The 22,765-nt window shown below is 50.6% G+C and overlaps 1 protein-coding gene across 4 annotated transcripts; it reads left to right on the top strand.

Moving 5' to 3' along the window:
• The first annotated feature begins 258 nt into the window (after positions 1-258).
• On the top strand, positions 259-22,231 carry CD34 (CD34 molecule). Of its 4 annotated transcripts, none has more exons than XM_064173655.1 (8): positions 259-542; positions 8,418-8,549; positions 10,107-10,417; positions 10,515-10,592; positions 15,561-15,708; positions 15,989-16,029; positions 17,095-17,259; positions 20,123-22,231. In XM_064173655.1, the coding sequence occupies exons 1-8, from the start codon at positions 464-466 to the stop codon at positions 20,306-20,308; spliced, it is 1,140 nt and encodes a 379-aa protein (XP_064029725.1). In that variant the 5' UTR covers positions 259-463; the 3' UTR covers positions 20,309-22,231. The 4 variants fall into 4 exon arrangements, with proteins under 4 accessions (XP_064029725.1, XP_064029729.1, XP_064029727.1 ...); XM_064173659.1 differs by lacking the exon at positions 20,123-22,231 and adding an exon at positions 17,595-17,675; XM_064173657.1 differs by lacking the exon at positions 20,123-22,231 and adding an exon at positions 17,592-17,675.
• Positions 22,232-22,765: the final 534 nt, after the last annotated feature.

The following is a 22,765-nucleotide window of genomic DNA, read 5'->3' as shown; positions in this document are numbered from 1 at the left end:
CACTCTCTGGTTGCTTTGCTCTGAGCAAGGTTTAACAGCCAACTCCACTGTAATCCTTCTTTCCAGCTGGAGCATGTCCTATCCCTCCCTTCCCTTTCCTGGCAATGTAAGCAGCTCTCAGGAAAGAGTTAAGGCTGCGAGGCTCTGGGATGCTTTGGTGGGGAGAGGGCTGTGCTTTTGTTTGTTTTGAAGCGCTGGCAGGAAAGTGGGGAGGAGAAAATTACCTAAGTGATGGTGAGGTTGCCACGAACCGTATAAAACACTGAAATCGACCCGGAGCAAACTCCACCTTCGCAGTCCTGAACCGTAAGCACAACCCCTGAAAGAGAAACCCACCCCACAAGTGAGTGAGCTCAAAAGGCTTGAACTAAACCCAAGCTACATGAGCTCAGAGCGGCTGCAGGACTGAGAACTGCGGAGCTGTGACAGCCAGAGCCTGTTGTAGTGGGAGCTGAGAGCAGGAATGCTGTGCTTGGGAAGTTTAAAAGTGATGAAGTGGAGGCAGCTTGTCTGGATTGCATTCTGTGTGCTGGAGCTGGCTGGTGAGTATTGCCTGCAGCCTGCAGTGCCAGGGCTGCCAGAGCTGAGAACTGAGGCAACTCCTTCACAACCTCTGCGAGAACAGCTTGGGGAGGGGGGTGGGGAGGAGGGGAAGGGATGGATTTAATCAGTGGTGAGGGGAGATGGCAATTTCCCCACTGCAGTGCTCTGCAACAGGCAGCACCCAGGCAAGAGCCACAGCCATGTGCTGCTGGGATGAAGAGCAGAAGGGTCAGGATGGAAAAGCTCCCTGGAACGCCACAGGCAGGCGATGGGGATGCAGCTGCAGCAGCGCAGCGCTGCGGAGTGGCAGCTCTAGTTTGAGCCATTTCTTAGCCCACCCTGGGGTAAAGCAGGGCTTGTGGTAGGAAGTAAGCGTTTGCTGAGAAGGAAAAGGGATCTCCATCAGTGTTAAATTCTCCTCTCCTTATGTTCTCCTCCAATATTTATCATGTCAGAAAAAGATAAAAAAAAAGAAAAAAGAAAAGGAGAAAAAAAAAAGAAGAAAAAAAAATAAGAAAATAAGACTGAGACTAAGAAAATAAGGCTAAGAAAATAAGAATCAGGCTAAGAAAATAAGAATCAGACTGAGAAAATAAGAATAAGAATTAAAAAAAAAAACAAAAATATGAATAAGAAAAAATAAGAAAAAAATAAGACTATGAAAAAGAAAATAACAATAAGAAAACAGGAAGAAAATAAGAATAAATAGGAAAATAAGAATAAGAAAATGAGAATAAGAAAAGAAGAAAAATAAATAAGAAAATAAGAATAATAAAATAAGAATAAGAAAATAAGACTAAGAAAATGAGAATAAGAAATAAGAAAATAAGAATAAGAAAAGAAGAAAAAGAAAATGAGAATAAGAAAATAAGACTAAGAAAATGAGAATAAGAAAAGAAGAAATAAAAATGAGAATGAGAATAAGAAAATAAGACTAAGAAAATGAGAATAAGAAATAAGAAAATAAGAATATGATTAAGAAAATAAGAATAAATAAGAAAATAAGACTAAGAAAAAGAAACAAGGATAGAAAAAATAAGAATGAAAAAGAAAATGAGAACAAGAAACTGAGAATAAGAAACTAAGAATAAATAAGAAAATAAGAACATGACATAAGGAAAAAAGAATAAGAAATAAGAAACTAAGAGGAAATAAGAAAGAATAAGAAATAAGAAGAATAAGACATAAGAAAATAATAAGAAGAAGAAATAAGAAACTAAGAATAAGAAATAATAAGAAGAATAAGACATAAGAAAATAATAATAATAAGAAGAAATAAGGTAAGAATAAGAAATAATAAGAATAAGACATAAGAAAATAATAATAATAAGAAGAAATAAGAAACTAAGAATAAGAAATAAGAAGCTAAGACTAAGAAATAAACTAATACATAAGAAACTAAGAATAAGAAATAAGAAATAAACTAAGAATAAGAAAAAGAATAAGACAAAGCCATAAGAAAATAAGAATAATAAGAAGAAACAAACTAAGAATAAGAACCAAGAAACTAAGAATAAGGATCCAGCTATTTTCTCTACTTAGTTCTTTGTAAAGGCTTCTATTTGAAGGCCATCCTCTCATTCTGGTCCCAAACCCAACAAGCAGAAAGCAATAAAGAGTGCAGCAGCACTGGGATAGGAGCCAGGAACCTGCGGGTGCCTCCTCAAATGTGATTTTTCCTCCTTCCCATGCAGCGAGGTGGAGTGCAAGAATTTGCTCTGCTTTGCTCCTCTGCTTCGTGGTGCTGCTTGCCTCTCCCCTTTGCTGCCAATAGGTCGCTCACCCGAGCAGCTCTGCCTGAGCCTCCAGTTGAGGTTGATTTTACAGAGAGAAAAGAAATGAAAAAGAGCTTTATTTGAGGGGGAAAAAAAATACAGCTCAGGGCTGCCTGCTTGGGCTGAAGCCAAGCAAGGGGGGAAAAAACTGTACCTGAAGTGTGAAAACTTGAGCTGCTTGTAGCACAGAGCAAAAGTGATGCAAAAGTGGTGGTGAGGGGCAAGGAAAAGCTTTGCTTTGGGAAAAACAAAGGCAGCAGGGGGTTGGAATGCTGCAAAATGTCATTTTTGGGGGGGCAATGCTCCACATTCCTGCAGGGTTTTACAAGGCTTTGTTAGAGGAGGTTTCTCTCTGCTCCTTGTAGGGCAGAGGAAGGTGAGGGAGCTCTTCCCGGGGCTCCTCATCTCTTTGTGGGGTCAGAGTGAATGAAGTGAAGGGTTTGGGTGTGCAGCTGGGGATGGAAATCCCACTTCTGGGGTGGGGATTATGCTCCTGCCAAAGGTGAGACAAGCAGCTCCTACCTGTCCACCAGAACACCTCCAGCTAACTCCATGTGTTTTGTCAGGGAAATAACCCTCCCCCCCCCTTCCAGTGCCATGCTGGACCGGGCACAAGCCTTGTGCTAACACCACGTGTGGGGAGGATGGAGGTTGGGTAGCTACTGACTGCAGTCTTCAAAGCCATGAGCAGCCTTGTCCAGACTATTCACAGGTTAAATGCTCACTTCTGGGCTTTCCCTGATGCTTTGGGGGACTGCTGAGTTGTGATGAGCATAGAGGAGGGTTTTTTCCCCCCACCCCTGGTCCACACAGTGGGATGATGCTCCAAAGGTGCTTGAGAAACCTCTACAGCAGGAGGCTGCCAGCAGTTGGTGGTGCCAAAATTGATCCAGCACATGGAGAGCTGCCCCGTGCCTGTTTTGGGACACACATGGAAAAGAACCAGAGCCTCACAGGATGGCTTTGGTTAGAAGAGACCTTTAAGATGATTTAAGACCTTTGAGATGAGTCAAACCCTTAACCCAGCACTGCCCTCAGCACCACATCTCCACAGCATGCAAAGCCCTCCCGGGATGTGGACTCCAAAACTCCCTTGGGCAGCCTGGGCCAGAGCTTAACAACCCTTTGAGGGAAGAAATTGTTCCTTGTGGCCAACCTAAACCTCCCCTGGTGCAACTTGAGGCCATTTCCTCTTGTCTCCTATCTTCTCTTTGCACCTAACACAACCAATTTGCTTTTCTGTCAATCATTTCCTTTTCCCATAAATTTTAATTCAACTCTGCCAAACGTTTTCCTTTTCAATCCCTTCTTTTCCCACCTTAAAGCATCCTTTCTTTCCTTCATTCCCTTTGCAAGACCCAGACAGCTCATAAAACTCAGAGAAGGGGGGGGGAAAAAAACAGCATTAAACCTCACAGCTACTTGAGTTTGGTGTCCCTTAAAGGGCTGCACATCAATCTAGGAGTAACCTTAGTGCCCAGGAAGGTGCTGAGCTCCCCAGGAGCACCCAGCTGCAGGAGAAGTCTGAAGCCTACCACTCACCTTGGCCCAACAGCTGGGGTTCAGGGGGCTCCCTGCAGCCCCCTGCCCTGCGTGACTGTGGCCCCACACCCATATCCTGTCTGGGAGAAGGGAAAGGGGGAGGGAAGGAGGCTTTATCAGATATTTCCAGAGGGAAGAGGGCTCCACCCGCTTGAATTCCTGCCACATGGCTGAGAGCAGTAAAACTGGGAAGGGATGAGTAATGCAGGCTGGAGTCCTTGGAGGAGCTGCTGAGAGAAGCTTGGGCTGGACACAGCTTCCCAGCTCTGTGTCCTGTGGCTCCTCAACCTCCTTTTCTCCAGCTGCTCCTACCGGTGGTACCATGGTGCTGGGTCACCCCCAGCCCTTCTGGTGCACTTGGCTGAGCTTGAGAAGAGGCTTTGTTAACCACGCAGAGGAGATCCAGAAGCTCTCCTGGCCCAGGGTTTCAGTGTCAGAATACCAAAGCAGGCACCCAGTCACCTAGGAGCTCCCAAAAGACATCCACATTCCAGCAGAGGAGGTGTAGCCCCCATCTGGGAAGCCCCTGTGGGATTGCATCTTCCTCCTTGCAGGGATGGGTGTGCAGGGGACACATTCCTGCATTTCACTTGCTGTGGGTGCAGAATGGGACACAGACCAAGGATACCTCCTTTTCTTTGCCACTGCAGAGTTTTGCCTTCTATAGTCCTGGTTTAGTGCTCAGGGATCAATGTTGGGGGCAGGTTCAATAGCATTTACCTTGGTGGTGGTTTTCATTTTATGTGAGCCAAGATGCTTCCTAAGCCTCCTTATGAAAGCACCTTTCAGATCAGTTGAGATGGTTCTGAAGCCCCATAATGAATATATCTTTACAAGCCAGAGGCGCTGAGTTGTTGAGAACTAAGCAGGTAAACCCAAGGGCTGTGCAGAGCTCTTTATCTTTCAGCTCCCTACAAGCTTTTGCTCCTGTAAGTGCAGCCACTGCCAGGATTTAGAGTCATAGAATGGTTTAGGTTGGAAAGGACCTCAAAGCTCAGCCAGTTCCAACTCCCTGCCATAGGCAGGGACACCTCCCACTAGAACAGGTTGCTCAAGGACTCATCCAACTTGGCCCTGAACACCTCCAGGGAGGTTGTGGAGCACAGAAGCACCCAATGTGATCAAAGATCACATTGGGTGCTTCTGTGCTCCACAACCTCCCTGGGCAACCTGTGCCAGTGTCTCACCACCCTCACTCTGTGTGCTCCACAACCTCCCTGGGCAACCTGTGCCAGTGTCTCACCACCCTCACTAGATAGAACTTAACATCCAGTTTCAATCACTCCTCTTCCACTTCAAACCCATTCCTCCTCCTCCTGTCATTACAAGCCCTTGGCAGTAGTCCCTCCCCAGCCTTCCTGTAGGTCCCCTTCAGATCCTGGATGGTCACTGAGGTTAACAAATGGTTTGGCTTAAAGCCTCCAACCTTTAGTGCTAACAACCTGAGCAAGCTTAGCAAGGCTGGTTAAAAGCCTGGGGCAGCAAATGAACCTGCTTTAGCTGAGCACCATTTGGATCACCCAGCCCACAGCTGGACCCTGCTTTATTTCCCCAGCCCCAAGGCTTCAGAAGCCTGAGCCTTGTTTTCTATAAAAGCCTCTGCAAAGGCAACACCAAAGGGAGGAGGGAGGGAAAAAAAAAAACCCCAAAGTGTGGCAGGGTCTGCTCACAAACTGCACTGAGCAACAGTGCAGCCTCCCATTGATGGCATTCAGCGGTGTGAAGCCTTTGATTGGAAATGCCTTCGGTGCTTTGCAACCATCTGGAAGAGCTCAGAGGTGCTTGGGTGGTTGTGGCACTCGGGGAGGTCAAGTGCAGGCAGTGATGTCAGCTTTCCTGCTCGTGTCCATGTGAGCACAAAGCTGTGGCTCTGAACCTCTGTGTTCCTCAGGAGTCCCCGGGCAGGCAGCCTTGCCTCCTGCTTTTGATTTGGGAACTCTCCTCAGAGCAGCTCAGTGCTGGAAACAGCTGGAACTGAATTATCTGGGAGAGAAGAAACTCCTCCCTCAAAGAGGAGCCAGGCCAGAACCAAAATCCCAGCTCCAGACACCTGTGCTGAGCCCTCGGCAGGGCCCCTGCCTCCCTTCCCTGGTCCCACAGACAGAGCAGCTGCAGCAGGATGGGATGGGAAGGAGAGAGGAGAGAGGAGAGAGGAGAGAAAAGAGGAGAGAAAAGAGGAGAGAAAAGAGGAGAGAAAAGAGGAGAGAAAAGAGGAGAGGAAAAGAGGAGAGGAAAAGAGGAGAGAAAAGAGGAGAGAAAAGAGGAGAGAGGAGAGGAGAGAGGAGAGGGAAGAAATTAAAAGGATGGGATGAGAAAGAATGGGATGGGAAAGGATAGAGTGGACAGGATGGAATGAGATAGGATGGGATAGGAAAGGATAGATGGAATGGAGCAGGATGGATGGCATGGGACAGCATGGATGGAATGGGAAAGGATGGATGGAATGGAGCGGGATGGGATGGGATGAGGAGATAAGAAGAGATGAGATGGGATGGAACAGAATAGATGGGATGGAATGGAATGGGAAGGAATTGGATGGTATGAGATGGGATGCACCAGTATGGGTAATCCCATGAGAAAAGTGTGGGATGTGCACCCCACTCAGCACCCTCCAGTCCAACCACCCACAAGCAGCAGGACCAGCTGGACAGCTCAGTATGGGCAATCCCATGAGAACAGTGTGGGATGTGCACCCTACTCAGCACCCTCCAGTCCAACCACCCACAAGCAGCAGGACCAGCTGAGCAGCTCAGCCTGCTGCCACCCACTGCCAAAACTCAACTCCAGTGATCTCAGCCTTTGCTTTTCATAAACCATCCAGATTCTCTGGGCCTGGTCCAGCAAAGCTCTGACATCCCCACGGAGCAAAGTCCCTGCCAGGACACTGCTGAAGCACACAACCCTGCAGAGCTCTGGCTTGGACTGGCCGTGGGCACTGCCCTGCCCGGCGCTGGGCAGCTGAGCAGGACCTGTCAGTGCTGCTCCATCTCAAAGGCTCCTTTGGAAGGATGAAGTCACTTTTCTTGGAGCTTTCTGCCTTCTTCTGGGCAGAAGGACAAAGGAAACAACCCAGTTTGGAGGATTTTCTCTTCAGTGCCCAATAAGAATCTTGTCCAGCGACAGCCCTGGAGTAGAGGCTGAAGCTGCTTGTTAGAAGCTGGGGTAGATCCTAGGAGAAGAAGAGGTTAAGCCACGAGCAGGACTTCATTCCACTGGCTCACACAGCCCATTGCAGAAGGAAAAGCTTGGAAGTGTCATGGTTGTAACACACCAGGAAGCAATATATAAACTTTAGGTTTGAACAGCAGATCCATTCTCCAAACATTCTGCTTCACCTCCAAAGCTGTTTTTGCTCATGAGTCAGAGCTGAGCCCAAGCCAATGGGAATGTTTCTGTTTACTTTGAGATTCTGCCTGCAACTGCAAATCCAACTGATTTTTGGTTGTGGGGTGGGTTTTCTTTTCGTTCCTGAGGCACACAAGTGAGCTCTTCCACAACCTGAGTCTTTCCTCCAAGGATTAGAAACTCAAACTGCTCTGAAATCCAGCTCCGTGCAGAGCTTTCTGCATCCCTTGGTGAGCTCAAGGATCAGGCAGGATAAAGGCAGAAATGAGCCTGTCCTCTCCCAGCACCACCTAAGAGCCTCTGCAAGGGCTTCAAAGAATATTTGGTGCTCAGGCCAAGTGTTTAGTCTCAACTTCTCCTCTATGGGTTCCAGGGCTGCCTGTCATTATGGGGCAAAAAACCCACAGAGAGAAGTTATGAAAGCAGCCAGCCCTGCCCTGCCTGCAGGAAACCCCAGGAGCAGGCAGGGGTTGGGGTAGAATCATAGAGTAGGTGGGAAAAGCCCTTGTTGATTCCAAACATCAACCCAACCCCACCATGGCCACTAAACCACAGTCCCAAGTGCCATGGCCACAGGTTTCTTGAACACCACCAGGGATGAGGACTCCACCACCTCCCTGGAAATGGGGGGATGTGGGAGGACAGAATCAAGTAACCAGCTTGGAAAAGACCTTTGAGATCATCGAGCCCAACCTATCACCTAACTCTTCTAATTAACTAACCATGGCACTAAGTGCCTCATGCAGCCTCTTTACAAACAGCTCCAGGGATGGGGACTCCACCATCTCCCTGGGCAGCCCATTCCAATGCCAATCACTCTCTCTGACAACAACTTCCTAACAACATCCAGCCTAGACCTGCCCTGGCACAGCTTGAGGCTGTGTCCCCCTGTTCTGTCCCTGGCTGCCTGGCAGCAGAGCCCAACCCCACCTGGCTACAGCCTCCCTGCAGGCAGCTGCAGGCAGCAATGAGCTCTGCCCTGAGCCTCCTCTGCTGCAGGCTGCACCCCCCCCAGCTCCCTCAGCCTCTCCTCACAGGGCTGTGCTCCAGGCCCCTCCCCAGCCTTGCTGCCCTTCTCCAAACACCTTCCTCTTGAATGAAGGAGCCCAGAACTGGACACAGCACTCCAGGTGTGGCCTGAGCAATGCCGAGTACAGAGGCAGAAGAACCTCCCTGGTGTTAAAAGCTCCTAACACCTTTCTCTGTCCCCAGGCAATGCTTCAGGGAACTCAACAGTCCCTCTGACACCTCCAGCCATGGCCGCTGAGACGAGCAGCAGCAGCAGCAGCAGCTTTGTGGCAGACTCTGGAGCCCCTGCAGCTCCCAGCACTCCTCAGCCCTCTGGTAACTGCTTCCTCTCCTCCCCCCCTGCCCCCTGGTAGCAATTGCATTAATAATCAGGTTGATGAAGTGCACTGCCTCGTCCTGGGCAGCCACACACTTGGCTCCCCCGCGAGCCAAGAGCCTGGCATGGGCAAAAGGTTTAATCCTGCCCCACAAGTTCTACCTGGGGCAACCTGACACTGCTGTCTTGAGGGTGGGAAGCTTGGGGTGATAGAAGCATGGGATTATGGAATGATGGGATCACTGAGTCATGGAATCATAGGATTATAGGAGAGTAGAATGATAGCATCATAGAATGATGGGATCATAGGATCATGGAATGGTAGAGTCATGGAGTCCTAGAATGATGGAAGTATAGAATCCTAGAACCACAGAATCATGGAATTATATCCTAAAATCCTAGAGAATCATGGAATCATAGAATGATGAGATCATAGAACAGTAAAATCATGGAATCCTAGGATTAAAGGATCCTAGAATCATGGAACCGTGGAGTTCTAGAGTCATGGAATCATAGAATCCTAGAACCACAGAATCATGGAATCCTAGAATCATGGAATCACAGAATGGTGAAATCATGGAATCCTGGAATTAAAGGATGCTAAAACCCTAGAATCCTGGAGCCCTAGAGTCATGGAATCCTAGAATCATGGAATCATATCTTAGAATCCTAGAATGATGGGATCATAGAATGGTAAAAATCATGGGATCATAGAATCAAAGGATCCTAGAATCATGGAGTCCTAGAGTCATGGAATCATAGAATCCTAGAACCACAGAATCATGGAATCCTAAAATCCTAGAATCATAGAATCAAAGGATCATAGAATCCTAGAATCATGGAGTCTGAGATTCATGGAATCTTAGAATCCTAATATCCTAGAATCATGGAATCCTAGAACCACAGAATCACAGAATCATGGAATCCTAGGGTGACAGGATCCTAGAATCATGGAATCCTGGAATCCTGCAATCCTAGAATAAAGGAATCCTAGAAGCACAGAATCACAGAGCTGTGGAACCCTAGAATAAATCCCAGGTTGGAATGCAGCTCAAGGATCATCTGCTCCAACCTTCCCTGGCAAGACTCATCCCATTCCAAACAGCCAAGAGCTGATGGGACAAAATCTTTTCTCTCAGCACTTCTCCTCTGCCCAGCAAGAGGCAGCCCTAAGAGCTCTGCCTGCATTTCTGCTCACAGCCCAAGGCTCTGAGGGGCTTTGCAGCAGGACCCCTGAGAGTCTTGCTCTTAGCTTGGTTGAAGTCATCATCTCTGGGTTCAGGAAGGTGATGCAGGGGGTGTTGGGCTGGGACATCTTTGCTGTCCTGCAGGGCATGCCCAGGAAATGAGCCCCTTGTGAGCAGATGCTGAAGCTCTTCTAGGTACCACGGAGCTGGAGCAGGTCCCATGGTGTCCCCTGCAGCCAGGGGCACATCCTGCTTCTGCTGGCTGCACCAATCAGTGCTGCAGCTCAGCCACTGCAATGCCCAGCACTGACCTGAGAGGACTTCAGCTTCCTCATGTGTCCTTCTCACTGCTTTTCTTCCAAACCAAAGCTGCAGACAAGTCCCTGGCAGCCAGCTCCACCCTCCCAAGGCTCAGGAGTGACAGCACAAGTGTCCAGCCCAGCCTCCACTCCAGCCTCCAGCCCAGTGCAGCAACCTCAACGCAGCCTCTGGGCACCCCCTTGGACTTCAACAACACGAGCCATGAGGCTGCCACAAGTGAAAAGCCAGCAACACAACCCAGCACAGCAAGAGAAACCCCAAGGGCCACATCAGAGCTGATGACCTCTTCCATCACCTCAGGGCATCCTCCTGCCTCCACTGCTACCACAACACTGCACACAGCCAGAGACAGCCCAAAGGTGAGGCCATAGCTGGGAGCTGTGGGACCATAGGAGGCTGCTTTCGTCTCACAACCCTCCAGCAATTCCCTGATGTGGGCTTTTTTTTCCCTTCCAGACCATCACATGCCACAATGTCAGAGAAGTGAGTGACACTGGAGCCATCTGCCTGCAGCTCAACGAGTCCAGCACTTGCGTGAGTTGCAGCCTGGGGTGGCCACACCAAGGGAGGGGACATGCAGGAGAAGGGAGCTATAAGCAAAAAGCCAAGGGCAGGAGCCTGCAGTGCTCTCAGGCTTGCAAAGAAGGGGTCACCCCATCACAGGGGGGGCTGTTTAGGGTGAGAAACTCACACTATGATCCCTAGGACATAGCATCTGAGATGTGCCAAACTGGTGGAAATAGGGATGAGCACAGCAGTTCCAGGAGTATCCCAAAGGGATGGTCACAGCAACCCCAAAAGCATCCCAAAGGGATGATCACAGCAGTTCCAGGAGTATCCCAAAGGGATGATCACAGCAGTCCCAGGAGAATCCCAAAGGGATGATCACAGCAGTTCCAGGAGTATCCCAAAGGGATGGTCACAGCAACCCCAAAAGCATCCCAAAGGGATGATCACAGCAGTTCCAGGAGTATCCCAAAGGGATGGTCACAGCAACTCCAAAAGCATCCCAAAGGGATGATGATAGCAGTCTCAGGAGTATCCCAAAGGGATGGTCACAGCAATCCCAAAAGCATCCCAAAGGGATGATCACAGCAGTCCCAGGAGAATCCCAAAGGGATGATGACAGCAATCCCAAGAGCATCCCAAAGGGATGATCACAGCAGTCCCAGGAGTATCCCAAAGGGATGGTCACAGCAACTCCAAGAGCATCCCAAAGGGATGATGATAGCAGTCTCAGGAGTATCCCAAAGGGATGATGATAGCAGTCTCAGGAGTATCCCAAAGGGATGGTCACAGCAACCCCAAAAGCATCCCAAAGGGATGATGATAGCAGTCTCAGGAGTATCCCAAAGGGATGATGACAGCAATCCCAAAAGCATCCCAAAGGGATGATCACAGCAGTCCCAGAGGAAACAATCCTGATCTCCTGGGGTCTCTTCCAGCCCTAACATTCTATGCTAAGGCTCTGGGGTCACTTTAACTTCTGAAGCATCTCCCACCATGTTCAATGGGAAATTCCCTTTGTTCTTCTGCTTCCTCTTCCTGGCTGGCAATGGGAGAAGCTTTTTTTGCCTTGCTAACTGCCCTAGGGAAGAAATGAGGGCACCTGAAGGAGCCTTGGCTGCTGCTGCACCAGCTCCAGGCTCTCTGCCACTGCCCTAGGGAAGAAATGAGGGCACCTGAAGGAGCCTTGGCTGCTGCTGCACCAGCTCCAGGCTCTCTGCCACTGCCCTAGGGAAGAAATGAGGGCACCTGAAGGAGCCTTGGCTGCTGCTGCACCAGCTCCAGGCTCTCTGCCACTGCCCCAGGGAAGAAATGAGGGCACCTGAAGGAGCTCTGGCTGCTGCTGCACCAGCTCCAGGCTCTCTGCCACTGCCCTTCACTTTGTGCACCAAACAATGAAGGTTTTGTAGAAGCCAAGGAGGGTCCAGCAGAGCCACTGTGGTGAGTGGGAGGCAGGAAACATTCCACACTGGAAGTACAACCTAAAAGAGAGGGCAGATGGTGGTGGGCCAGCAGCCTTGGCAGTGTCCTGGGTATGAAATGGCAGTGACTGATTTGACACAGGCTCACTCAGGATGAGTGGAATCTTTCTTGGCTTTGCTCTGCAGAGTGGAGATTAAAATGGTGCTTAGACTTTGCTCTTGGTCACAGGGACTGCACTTCAGGAAGGATTCACAGGGAAGCTCCTCCAGGAGAGAGAGAGAGAGTCTGGTCACAGATGCCATCTAGTGGGAACAGCACCTCCTGGGCACAGGGATTAGGCACAGTCTGCGAGCTTCGAGGGTACAGACATGATAGAATGGCAGCACGGGCTGGGCTGGGCCAGACCTTAAAGCTCAGCCAGCTCCAGCCCCTTACCATGGGCAAGGACATCTCCTGCTAGCCCAGGCTGCTCAAAGCAACTCCAGCCTGGTTTGAGGACTGCCAGGGTTGGAGTGTGGGATGTGGATACAGCATACAGAATGCTCTGGAGTCACAGAATCACTGTGGTTGGGAAAGACCTTCAAGATCATCATCTCCAACCCTTACTTAACTCTACCAGGGCCACTACTACACCACAACTTACTGCACACACTCTTAGCCCCACACTCTTAGCCCTCCCTCCACATCCAACAAGGCAAACTGCTCCTCTTCCAGCCTCCCTTAGAGAGACTAACCATAACTAACTGCACACTCTTAACCCTCCCTCCACATCCAACAAGGCAAACTGCTCCTCTTCCAGCCTCCCTTAGAGAGACTAACCATAACTAACTGCACACTCTTAACTCTCCCTCCACATCCATCAAGGCAAACTGCTCCTCTTCCAGCCTCCTTTAGAGAGACTAACCATAACTCACTGCACACTCTTAACTCTCCCTCCACATCCAACAAGGCAAACTGCTCCTCTTCCAGCCTCCCTTAGAGAGACTAACCATAACTAACTGCACACTCTTAACTCTCCCTCCACATCCAACAAGGCAAACTGCTCCACTTCCAGCCTCCCTTAGAGAGACTAACCATAACTAACTGCACACTCTTAACCCTCCCTCCACATCCAACAAGGCAAACTGCTCCTCTTCCAGCCTCCCTTAGAGACTAACCATAACTAACTGCACACTCTTAACTCTCCCTCCACATCCAACAAGGCAAACTGCTCCACTTCCAGCCTCCTTTAGAGAGACTAACCATAACTAACTGCACACTCTTAACCCTCCCTCCATGTCCAACAAGGCAAACTGCTTCACTTCCAGCCTCCTTTAGAGAGCTTTCACCTCACAGCAGACCTCTCCTGTGCCTCCTCCTCAGCAACCATCAAGTGGGAAAAACCAGCTCAGGCTCAGCAACCTGAGAACCAGATAAGAATGTCCATGAGGAGAGCAGATAGGAGGGCCCATGCCATGTCCTGCTTTCCTGCTGGCCTTTCCCAAAGCAAATGAGCAATCAGCTGGCTCCCAGCACTGCTAATTGCAAAGGGAAACTCTGACACTGCGAGGAGTTCTTTCCACAGCAGAGAAAGGAAAATACACACTTGGGGCTCTTGTTCCATCTTGGCCTTTCTCACCCCTAAGCCAAGCTCTGTAGAAACAGCTGAGAAGGGTTTGTTTGTTATTCTCCCCTGGATGAGCTGCTGCATGTTTTGCACGTTAAGAGGATGTGGTGATGCGAGCACAATGCTGAGGCAACTCGAACAGAAACACAGAACTGTTTGGCTTGGAAAAGCTCTCCAAGAGCATCCAGTCCAACCAGCAACCCAGCACCACCAGGGCCACTAAGCCATGTTCCAAACTGCCATGCCCACAGGTTTCTTGAACCCCTCCCGGGATGGGGACTCCATCACCTCCTTGGGCAGCCTCTTCCAATCCCTGACCACTCTTGCAGGATGTTTTTTTTCCCCCTGATCTCCAACCTAAACCTCCCCTGGCACAATTTCAGGCCATTTCCTCTTGTTCTATCCCTTGTTCTATCTTGGGAGAAGAGCCCAACCCCCACCTCACTTCAGCCTCTTTTCAGGGAGTTGCAGAGAGTCTCTCCTCAGCCTCCCTTTCTCCAGACCCAGACAGCTTCTGTTCTCTCAGCTGCTCCTCCCCAGCCCTGTTCTCCAGACCCTTCACCTGCTTTGTTGCCTTTCTCTGGACCCACTCCAGCCCCTCAACATCTTTCTTGGAGTGAGGGGCCCAAAAGGCAAGGAAAAGAAGGCACTGAGCTGCCCAGTTCAGCACAGAGCTGCAAGACAAGAGTGCCTGCTCCTCTTTCACAGCCCCAACGTCGGGGGAACCTTCTAGAGGGCAAGCAGAGGGCAGGGACAGGATTGGGGTATCAGCCAGAGCAGGTCTCTGTCTCAAGGGGGTGCACATGGCCACAGCTCAGCTGATGTCCCCAGCTGGGAGGATGTTTGGGAAGCTGATAACACCATCAGCAACTGTAAGCTCTGCCTCCAAGCCTGACCACGGCTGAAAATAGACCCAAGGAGAAAGCCTGTCCTGGCTGATACAGAGAGAAAGGCTGCAGCTCCTCACTCCTCTTCCTCTTCCACCCAAGAGTCAATTCAGCTCTAAAATGTCAGAAATTTGTGTTTTGTTGGGTTTTTTTAGGGTTTTTTTTTCCCCTCCCCCCAGCCTTTGATCAGCAACCCAGCAAAAACACAGAAGACATTTCCTAAACAGGAAGGCTCAAAGCTTCTTTGTTATTTCCCTCCTTTCCCAGCCCCTGCCTGGGACTCTCAAACAATAGAACCCTTTGGGCAGCTCTTTAGCTCTAAAGCTTGGAGGGACTTGAGTGCAATTCAGACCCTAAATTTAGCTTTGTTTAAACACCACTTGCAAGAGCTGCTAATAATACCTCCAATTAATTTAGCCTCATTAGGCTAAGGCACCAGAAAAGAACATCTCCATTTGCTAGGTGTTGGGGGCCAAAGGCTGACACCCAGCCCAGTATTTTCATGCTCACCTCTTGTTGCTTCTGCTCAGCTTTGCACAGCACAGATGAGCCTCCAAAGCACACAGAGGATGAACTCAGCACACTTCCAGGAGCACCTTCAAAGGGTCAGAGAATCACAGAATGGCAGAGGTTGGGAGTGACCTCCAGAGGTCATCGAGTCCAACCCTTCTGCCAAAAAGCAGAGTCACTCAAGAAGGCTTCCAGAGGGGTTGTTAAAGTCTGAAGAGAAGGAGACTCCACAACCTCTCTGGGCAGCCTGCTCCAGGGCTCCAGCACCCTCTCACCAAAGCTTTTTCCAGCACCCTCTCACCAAAGCTTTTTCCAGCATCCTCTCACCAGAGTTTTTTCCAGCACCCTCTCACCAAAGCTTTTTCCAGCATCCTCTCACCAAAGTTTTTTCCAGCACCCTCACAGCAAATTTTTTTCCAGCATCATCTCACCAAAGGTTTTTCCTCATGCTGAGGTGGAACTTCCTAAGTTCCAGTTTGGGTCTCCCCCTTTGGTGCAGCTGGGCTGGAGAAGGAGGCAGTTTGGTTTGGTTGGGTTGGTTCAGTGTCTGTTTGTTTGGGTGTTTTGCAGAAACACTTTTTGGAGGAGAAGGGCTCAGCCTTGTGGAGTGCCATCTGTGAAGGCAGCAGCCACCCTGTGCCCTCCCCCTGCCAGATCAAGCTGGCCAAGTCTGAGGTGGACCATGACTGCCTGCTCCTCATCCTCGTCGGCGAGAGAGGTCAGTTGAGCTTGTTCCTTGAGCCCACTGGATAATGACCCCCACCCAGTGTGGGCAGGGTGGGGAGAGGCTGTGGAACACAAATCCTCAGCTACAGCCCGGGAGGGGACTTCTCTCTGCAGCTCCTCATCTTTCTTCTGAGCTTCTGCTAGACCCACAGAGCCACAATGGTGCCTCCAAAGCAGTGAAGGGGTCACAGCTCCTCAGCAGTGGCCAGGCTCTTTGAAGGTGACATTAGTCACCTCCATCTGATCTACTTCTCCTCTTTTAACTCCTGCAGATCCTGCTACAGATGTGCTCCAGGAGTCTCACTGGGAGAAGGTAAATTCCCTAAGCAAATGCAGCTGGGCAAAGAGGGTGGCCTTGAGTGGCTGGAGAAAGGAGGTTTGTAGATGGTCAGTTGTGGCTGGAGTGGATGGTTGAGACCTCAGCCTGCTTCTGTCGGTTTAATGTTGAGATGGTTGGAGCCAACCACCAGATGTGCAGCAAGACAGTGATGGCAGAGCACCAACACAAGCAGTGGGGGCAGAAATGCTGCCAAGCCTGTGAAATTCTGCAGTATTTCCTTTTTGAAGGCTTAGATCCCAGCAACAACTCTAAGGATACAACTGACCCTCTCCTGCTCCTGGCACTGCTTCATTCCACCCCTCCACACCCCAGTGAAGCTGCCTTTGGCTCTGAGAGCTGCACTCCAGGTGATTCTAGAAGTGGCAGGCCAGCAGCAGCAGGGCACAGAGAGACTTCAGCCATGCAGAGTCACAACCTAAAGCTAAGGGCTTGAGTGCTGCAGTCCAAGGGAGGAAATGTCATAGAACCAGTAAGGCTGGAAAAGATCTCTAATGCCACCCAGTCCAACCAGCACCACCACCACAGCCACTAAACCATGGCCCCAGCTGCCATGGCCAGAGGTTTTTTGAACCCCTCCAGGGATGAGGACTCCATCACCTTCCTGGGCAGCCTGTTCCCATCCCTGTCCACTCTGGCAGGAAAGAAATTGTTCCTAATATCCAACCTAAACCTCCCTTGGAGCAACTTGAGGCCATTTCCTCTTGTCTTATCAGTTGTTCCTTGGGAGAAGAGACATGTGCCACAGAGGGCAAGTGCAAAGCTCAGGAGCTGGGGTTGCAAAGCTCAGGAGCTGGGGTTGCAAAGCTCAGGAGCTGGGGTAGCAAAGCTCAGGAGTTGGGGTTGCAAAGCTCAGGAGCTGGGGTTGCAAAGCTCAGGAGCTGGGGTTGCAAAGCTCAGGAGCTGGGGTAGCAAAGCCCAGCTTGGCTGAAGGAGGAGGTGAAGCCCAGCCTTGGTTCCAGGCTGGGCTCAGCAGAGGCAAAGATTTGCTGTTTGTCAAACTCGCTTTGGTGTTTTCTGCTTTCTCTTCCCCCCCCCCAGTTTGGAATAAAATCCCTGAAACGAGGGAGTGTGAGGAACCACCAAGACTTCTCTCAGAAGACTTTGATAGCCTTGGTGACATCTGGACTCTTGCTGGCATTCCTGGGCCTGGCAGGGTATCTGCTGATGAAGCGGAGGAGCTGGAGCCCGGCGGGCGAGAGGCTGGTTAGTGCTTACCGCTGGCAGCAGAGAGGGTAGAGAGCAGCCTGGCAGTGCCAGGGAGGGGGCTGGGTGGCAGAGGAAGGGGCCTGCTCCTCAGCCTGAAGCTCAGCATCCTCCACCTGTGTCTGTCCCCAGCTCAGTGGGACAGCTCAGCCAGCACACAGAGTGCTGTGACCAGGGCTGGGTCAGCCTGGGCAAGGTGAAAGGACAGGAGCAGGGAGGTGAGACCATGCAGGGGCTTGTCTACTAACATGAACTGCTAGCTGATTGTTCCCAAGGGAAAGCCACCCCTTCCTTTGCTCCTACTTCCAGGCCTAACACTTCTTTTTGCTCAGCAGTAAGAACTCATCCAGCAAGACCCCTCCAGGGACACAGGAACCTTATGAATTTGTCATTAAAAGTGACACACTTTGAGTTTCCATTGGCTGCAGTCGAGCTCCGTGTCTGTCTTGTACCCATGCTGTAATAAAGGCTGTTTCTCTCCTCACTGGTAATAAAACACATCAAGGAAGGAAGGAAGAAAGAGAAAGAAACTCCCTGTTTCCATCTTGCCCTTCCCAGGCAGGCAGGCAGACAGGCTGACCACTGAAGACTCTTCCCTGTCCCAATCCCTGACCACTCTTTCAGTAAAGACCTTGCTCCTAATCTCCAGTCTAACCCTCTCCTGGTGCAATGGGAGGCTTTTTCCTTGAGGATGAGACATCAATGCCCCCAGGGCAGCAGTTGTGCCCTGGGAATCTGTTAGGTCATTTCATCACCAGAGAAGATGCTCTCCAAGTATTTAGACTGGATATAGACATCTGGACTGGATACAGACATTTAGACTGGAGATAAGGAACAAATTCTTTACAGTGAGAGTGGAGAGACACTGGCACAGGTTGCCCAGGGAGGTTGTGGTTGTTCCTTCCAGTGTTCAAAGCCAGGCTGGATGAGGCCTTGAGCAACCTGCTCTAGTGGGAGCTGTCCCTGCCCATGGCAGAGGGGTTGGAACTGGATGAGCTTTAAAGTCCCTTCCAACCCAAACCATTCTGTGAGCATGCAGATAGGAAACCAAGTGCCTGTGTCAGAGGCAGGGACATCACAGCTTGGGGCTCTCCAAGACACTACACATCCAGGTACCATCTCCTGGGTGCTGGCAGCAAGCAGAAGGCAGCACAAATGTACAGCTGGGAGCTGCCTGTGTAAACACATGGCAGAGCCAATCCAGTTCCCAGAGGAGATGTGTCCAGCACACCCATCCTGCTGGACAAGGAGCTGAGCAAAATCATGGAACAGGCAGGAAGCTCAGCAGCCTAGATGCTGCTGGGCAAGCAAGGAATGGAGCTGTCTGCCACCATCGGTTGCCACATGCAACCCAGGGCCACCAGCACCAGACCTGCATCGTGGTGGGGGATGGAGGCAGTGCTGCTCTAGCTCTGGGTGCTCTAGAAGCATCTGCTCCTGGGTGCAGTGGTGGTAGCAAGCCAGACAGCACTTCTCTGCAGTCCTACAAGCCTGCTAGCACCTGGGGCTGTGAGCTGTGTGACTTTCAAGGCTGGAAGAAAGGATGGGGAAAGAACAAGAGGCACTTTCTGGAGCTTCCATCCAGCAGCACTGCTCGCTTAGCCCAAGTGGAAAGCAGAGGTGGTCTGCCCTGGGGGTGGCTTTGCAATCCCAAGGCAGGCTCAGCTTCAAAACCTGCTTCTGAGACAGCCCCAAAACCTGCTTCTGAGACAGCTCCAAAACCTGCTTCTGAGACAGCCCCAAAGCCTGCTTCTGAGACAGCCCCAAAACCTGCTTCTGAGACAGCATCAAAACCTCCTTCTGAGGCAGCACCAAAACCTGCTTCTGAGACAGCCCCAAAGCCTGCTTCTGAGACAGCCCCAAAACCTGCTTCTGAGACAGCCCCAAAACCTGCTTCTGAGACAGCACCAAAACCTGCTTCTGAGACAGCCCCAAAACCTGCTTCTGAGACAGCATCAAAACCTGCTTCTGAGACAGCCCCAAAACCTGCTTCTGAGACAGCATCAAAGCCTGCTTCTGAGGCAGCACCAAAACCTGCTTCTGAGACAGCCCCAAAACCTGCTTCTGAGACAGCATCAAAACCTCCTTCTGAGACAGCATCAAAACCTGCTTCTGAGACAGCCCCAAAGCCTGCTTCTGAGACAGCCCCAAAACCTGCTTCTGAGGCAGCACCAAAACCTGCTTCTGAGACAGCCCCAAAACCTCCTTCTGAGACAGCATCAAAATCTCCTTCTGAGACAGCCCCAAAACCTGCTTCTGAGACAGCCCCAAAACCTCCTTCTGAGGCAGCACCAAAACCTGCTTCTGAGACAGCCCCAAAACCTCCTTCTGAGGCAGCACCAAAACCTGCTTCTGAGACAGCTCCAAAACCTGCTTCTGAGACAGCTCCAAAACCTCCTTCTGAGGCAGCACCAAAACCTGCTTCTGAGACAGCTCCAAAACCTCCTTCTGAGACAGCACCAAAACCTGCTTCTGAGACAGCACCAAAACCTGCTTCTGAGACAGCTCCAAAACCTCCTTCTGAGGCAGCACCAAAACCTGCTTCTGAGGCAGCTCCAAAACCTCCTTCTGAGACAGCACCAAAACCTGTTGGCTTCTCCTTTCAGCTCCAGGAGGAAAAACTTAATTCATTTCACTAACAAAAGGGAATTCCTGGCAGGTTTTCTTGCTTGTTTTAGCCACGGCATGGTTCAGGGCCTCTGCTCTCCCTCTGGGCAGCAGCAGCAGCAGGTTCCCATGCCTGCAGCTGTTTGTGCCTCCTGTCCAGGAAGCAGCGGCAGGCAGCCAAGCCCCTGCCTGCAACCCAAGCGGCTGCTGTCAGCCCTGCCCCTGCCCTAACGCTGTTGTTTCTGTCCCTCTTTAGGCTGAAGACCCGTACGACAACGGCAGCCAAGGAAACACCATGCTGATGATGCCTGCCCAGGAGCAAGCCGAGCTGCAGGAGAAGCCCAACCTCAACGGCGGCACTCAGGAGAACGGGACCGGCCAAGCAGCCTCCAAAAACGGCCACTCCGCCCGGCAGCACAGCCCTGCCGACACCCAGATGTGATGCAGGTGGAGCAATCTGTCCTCACCGCCACCCAGGAGGGGAGCAAAGAGATGAGGGAGGGCAAGAGATTCCCTACGGACAGTCAGGGAATAGCAGAGCTTTGTTCGTTCCTTCGTTCCCATCCTTGTTTCTGTGAAGGACTTCAAAAGTCAGCCTAAAGCACATTCAGCACCAGAGCTGCCAAAGAACCTGCTTGTCTGCCTCCTCCTCCTCCTCTTCCTCCTCCCATTGACCACACAGGACTCTTTTTCTGTTGCAGCTGTTCTCTGCTTTTGTTGTTGGAAGCTGATGAGAGACGCAGGTGCCCTTAGCCCCAGGGGCAGAGCAAAGCTGCAGAAGCCTTGAGGCAGGCTCCGAGCAGGCAGCGCTGGTGAGGAGCGTTAGGCTGAGTCAAACACCCAACCCTGGGACTGCAGTGACCAAAACCTCTCAGGTTTCAGATCTTCTTTTAATCTCTTTGTGTTTAAGTGCAGGATATCCTCCTCTTTTTCAGAGCACCAGGCATTTAACCTCCCTTCTTGGGCTTTGAGTCTCTTAAGTCTTTTCTACTCCAGCAGAATCTGCTGAAGCTCTGTGGCAAAACTTCCCACATGGAACTGAAGGCTGAAATGTGAATAAACCTCAATCTGGTTTCTTTTCCAGTCCTACCAGTGTGCAGGTAGGGAGGGGAAAAAAAGTCTTCCCCAGCCTCTTCGTGGCAGGGACTGGAGATAGCTTTGATGAGGCAGGGCCAGCAAACAGAGGTGGAGAACAATTTGAGCCAGGTGGAGAACATTTAACCTGGCTGTGGATGGCTCTGCAGGCATCTGGCAGTTCCACCACCCTCCCTCCTCACATGTGGAACCCAAGTGCCTTAGGTAGGACTTTAGGAATAAAAGATGCCAAAGGGCTCCCAGTGGGCTAAGGGATAGACAAGAAGCTGGCTCTGCTCTGTTTCTCCTCCCTCTGCAGCAGCAGTGGCTTCATGAACAACAAGAAGTATTTCTTTTTGGCTTGGTAAGTGAAGGGCACCACCAAATTCCCAAGAGCAGGAGAAGGTCCTACCTAGCTGTGGGTCAATCCTGCTTCCAGAGCAAGCAGTGCTGCAAGTCACATCGTTGAGGTTGAGCTACATGAGAGTCAGGGGCCAGGGGCAGCTTTGTGCTCAGACCCAAGCAAGTTTTCAGGGATCCCAAGCTGTTGTCATGCAAGAGCAGAGCTGGTGGTGCAAGCTCAACATTGGTGGTGCAAGCTCAGCATTGGTGGTGCAAGCTCAGCATTGGTGGTGCAAGCTCAGCATTGGTGGTGCAAGCTCAGCATTGGTGGTGCAAGCTCAGCATTGGTGGTGCAAGCTCAACATTGGTGGTGCAAGCTCAATATTGATGATGCAAGCTCAATATTGGTACTGCAAGCTCAATATTGATGATGCAAGCTCAATATTGATGATGCAAGCTCAATATTGGTACTGCAAGCTCAATATTGATGATGCAAGCTCAATATTGATGATGCAAGCTCAATATTGGTACTGCAAGCCCAGTGCTAGTGCTGCCAGCTCAACACTGGTGGTGCAAGCCCCTGAGGAGCTGCAGTTCAGCAGATGTTGAGCAAACCACAGTCTCTGCTGGTACCAGCAGTGACTTCCACATCCAAAATTAGGTCCAAAACATCTCTTGAAGCTGACCTACCCTCTCACTAGTGAATTTATCACAAGCTTTCCTCAGTGCTGAACACCTGAGGAGAGGCTTTTTTCTTGGTACAGTGCTTAAAGGACTGACAGCAATGTCCATCAGAGGCTGTTTCTGTGGGTGCAGGGGTCGTGTAGACACAGTTTCATGTTAGTTCAGGTTTGGTTTGGTTTGGTGTGAATTGCTTCTCCCAAGGACCACTGTAAATAATCCCAGCTGAAAAGAAATTGAGCATTAAAAATCATTTTCTCCACTGTGACCTTGGAACAGCAGCATGTTTGTCCCTCCAGGATGTGTGGTTCTGGCTGTGCCATCTGCCAGCATGATGGGAGGACAATGCCTGGTGCAGAGGTCATGTCCCAGCAGAGACAGAATCACAGAATCATTAAGCCTTCCAAGTCCATCCTGTCCAACCATCAACTCAACACCTCCACGTGCACTCAATCATGTCCCCAGGTGCCATGGCCACAGATTCTTGAGCACCTCCAGGGATGGGGACTCCATCACCTCCCTGGGCAGCCTGTGCCAATCCCTGACCACTCTTGCAAGAGGGAAATTTCCCTGGATCTCCAGTTAGGATCTGATGGCTGAAGGCTGTGGCTCCATGCACCTTTACCTAGGTTTTGACAAACACATTTGCAGGACAAGTGACCCACAGCACATCATTAACTGTTTGACTTCCTAAGGCTTTAAGGTGCCCACATTTGCAGGACAAGTGACCCACAGCACATCATTAACTGTTTGACTTCCTAAGGCTTTAAGGTGCCCACATTTGCAGGACAAGTGACCCACA

The sequence above is a fragment of the Pogoniulus pusillus genome, chromosome 39 (genome assembly GCF_015220805.1).
Source record: "Pogoniulus pusillus isolate bPogPus1 chromosome 39, bPogPus1.pri, whole genome shotgun sequence".
Taxonomy (NCBI): Eukaryota; Metazoa; Chordata; class Aves; order Piciformes; family Lybiidae; genus Pogoniulus; species Pogoniulus pusillus.
Note: the sequence above shows the minus strand (reverse complement) of the source record. Positions and strands in the feature narration are given on the sequence as shown.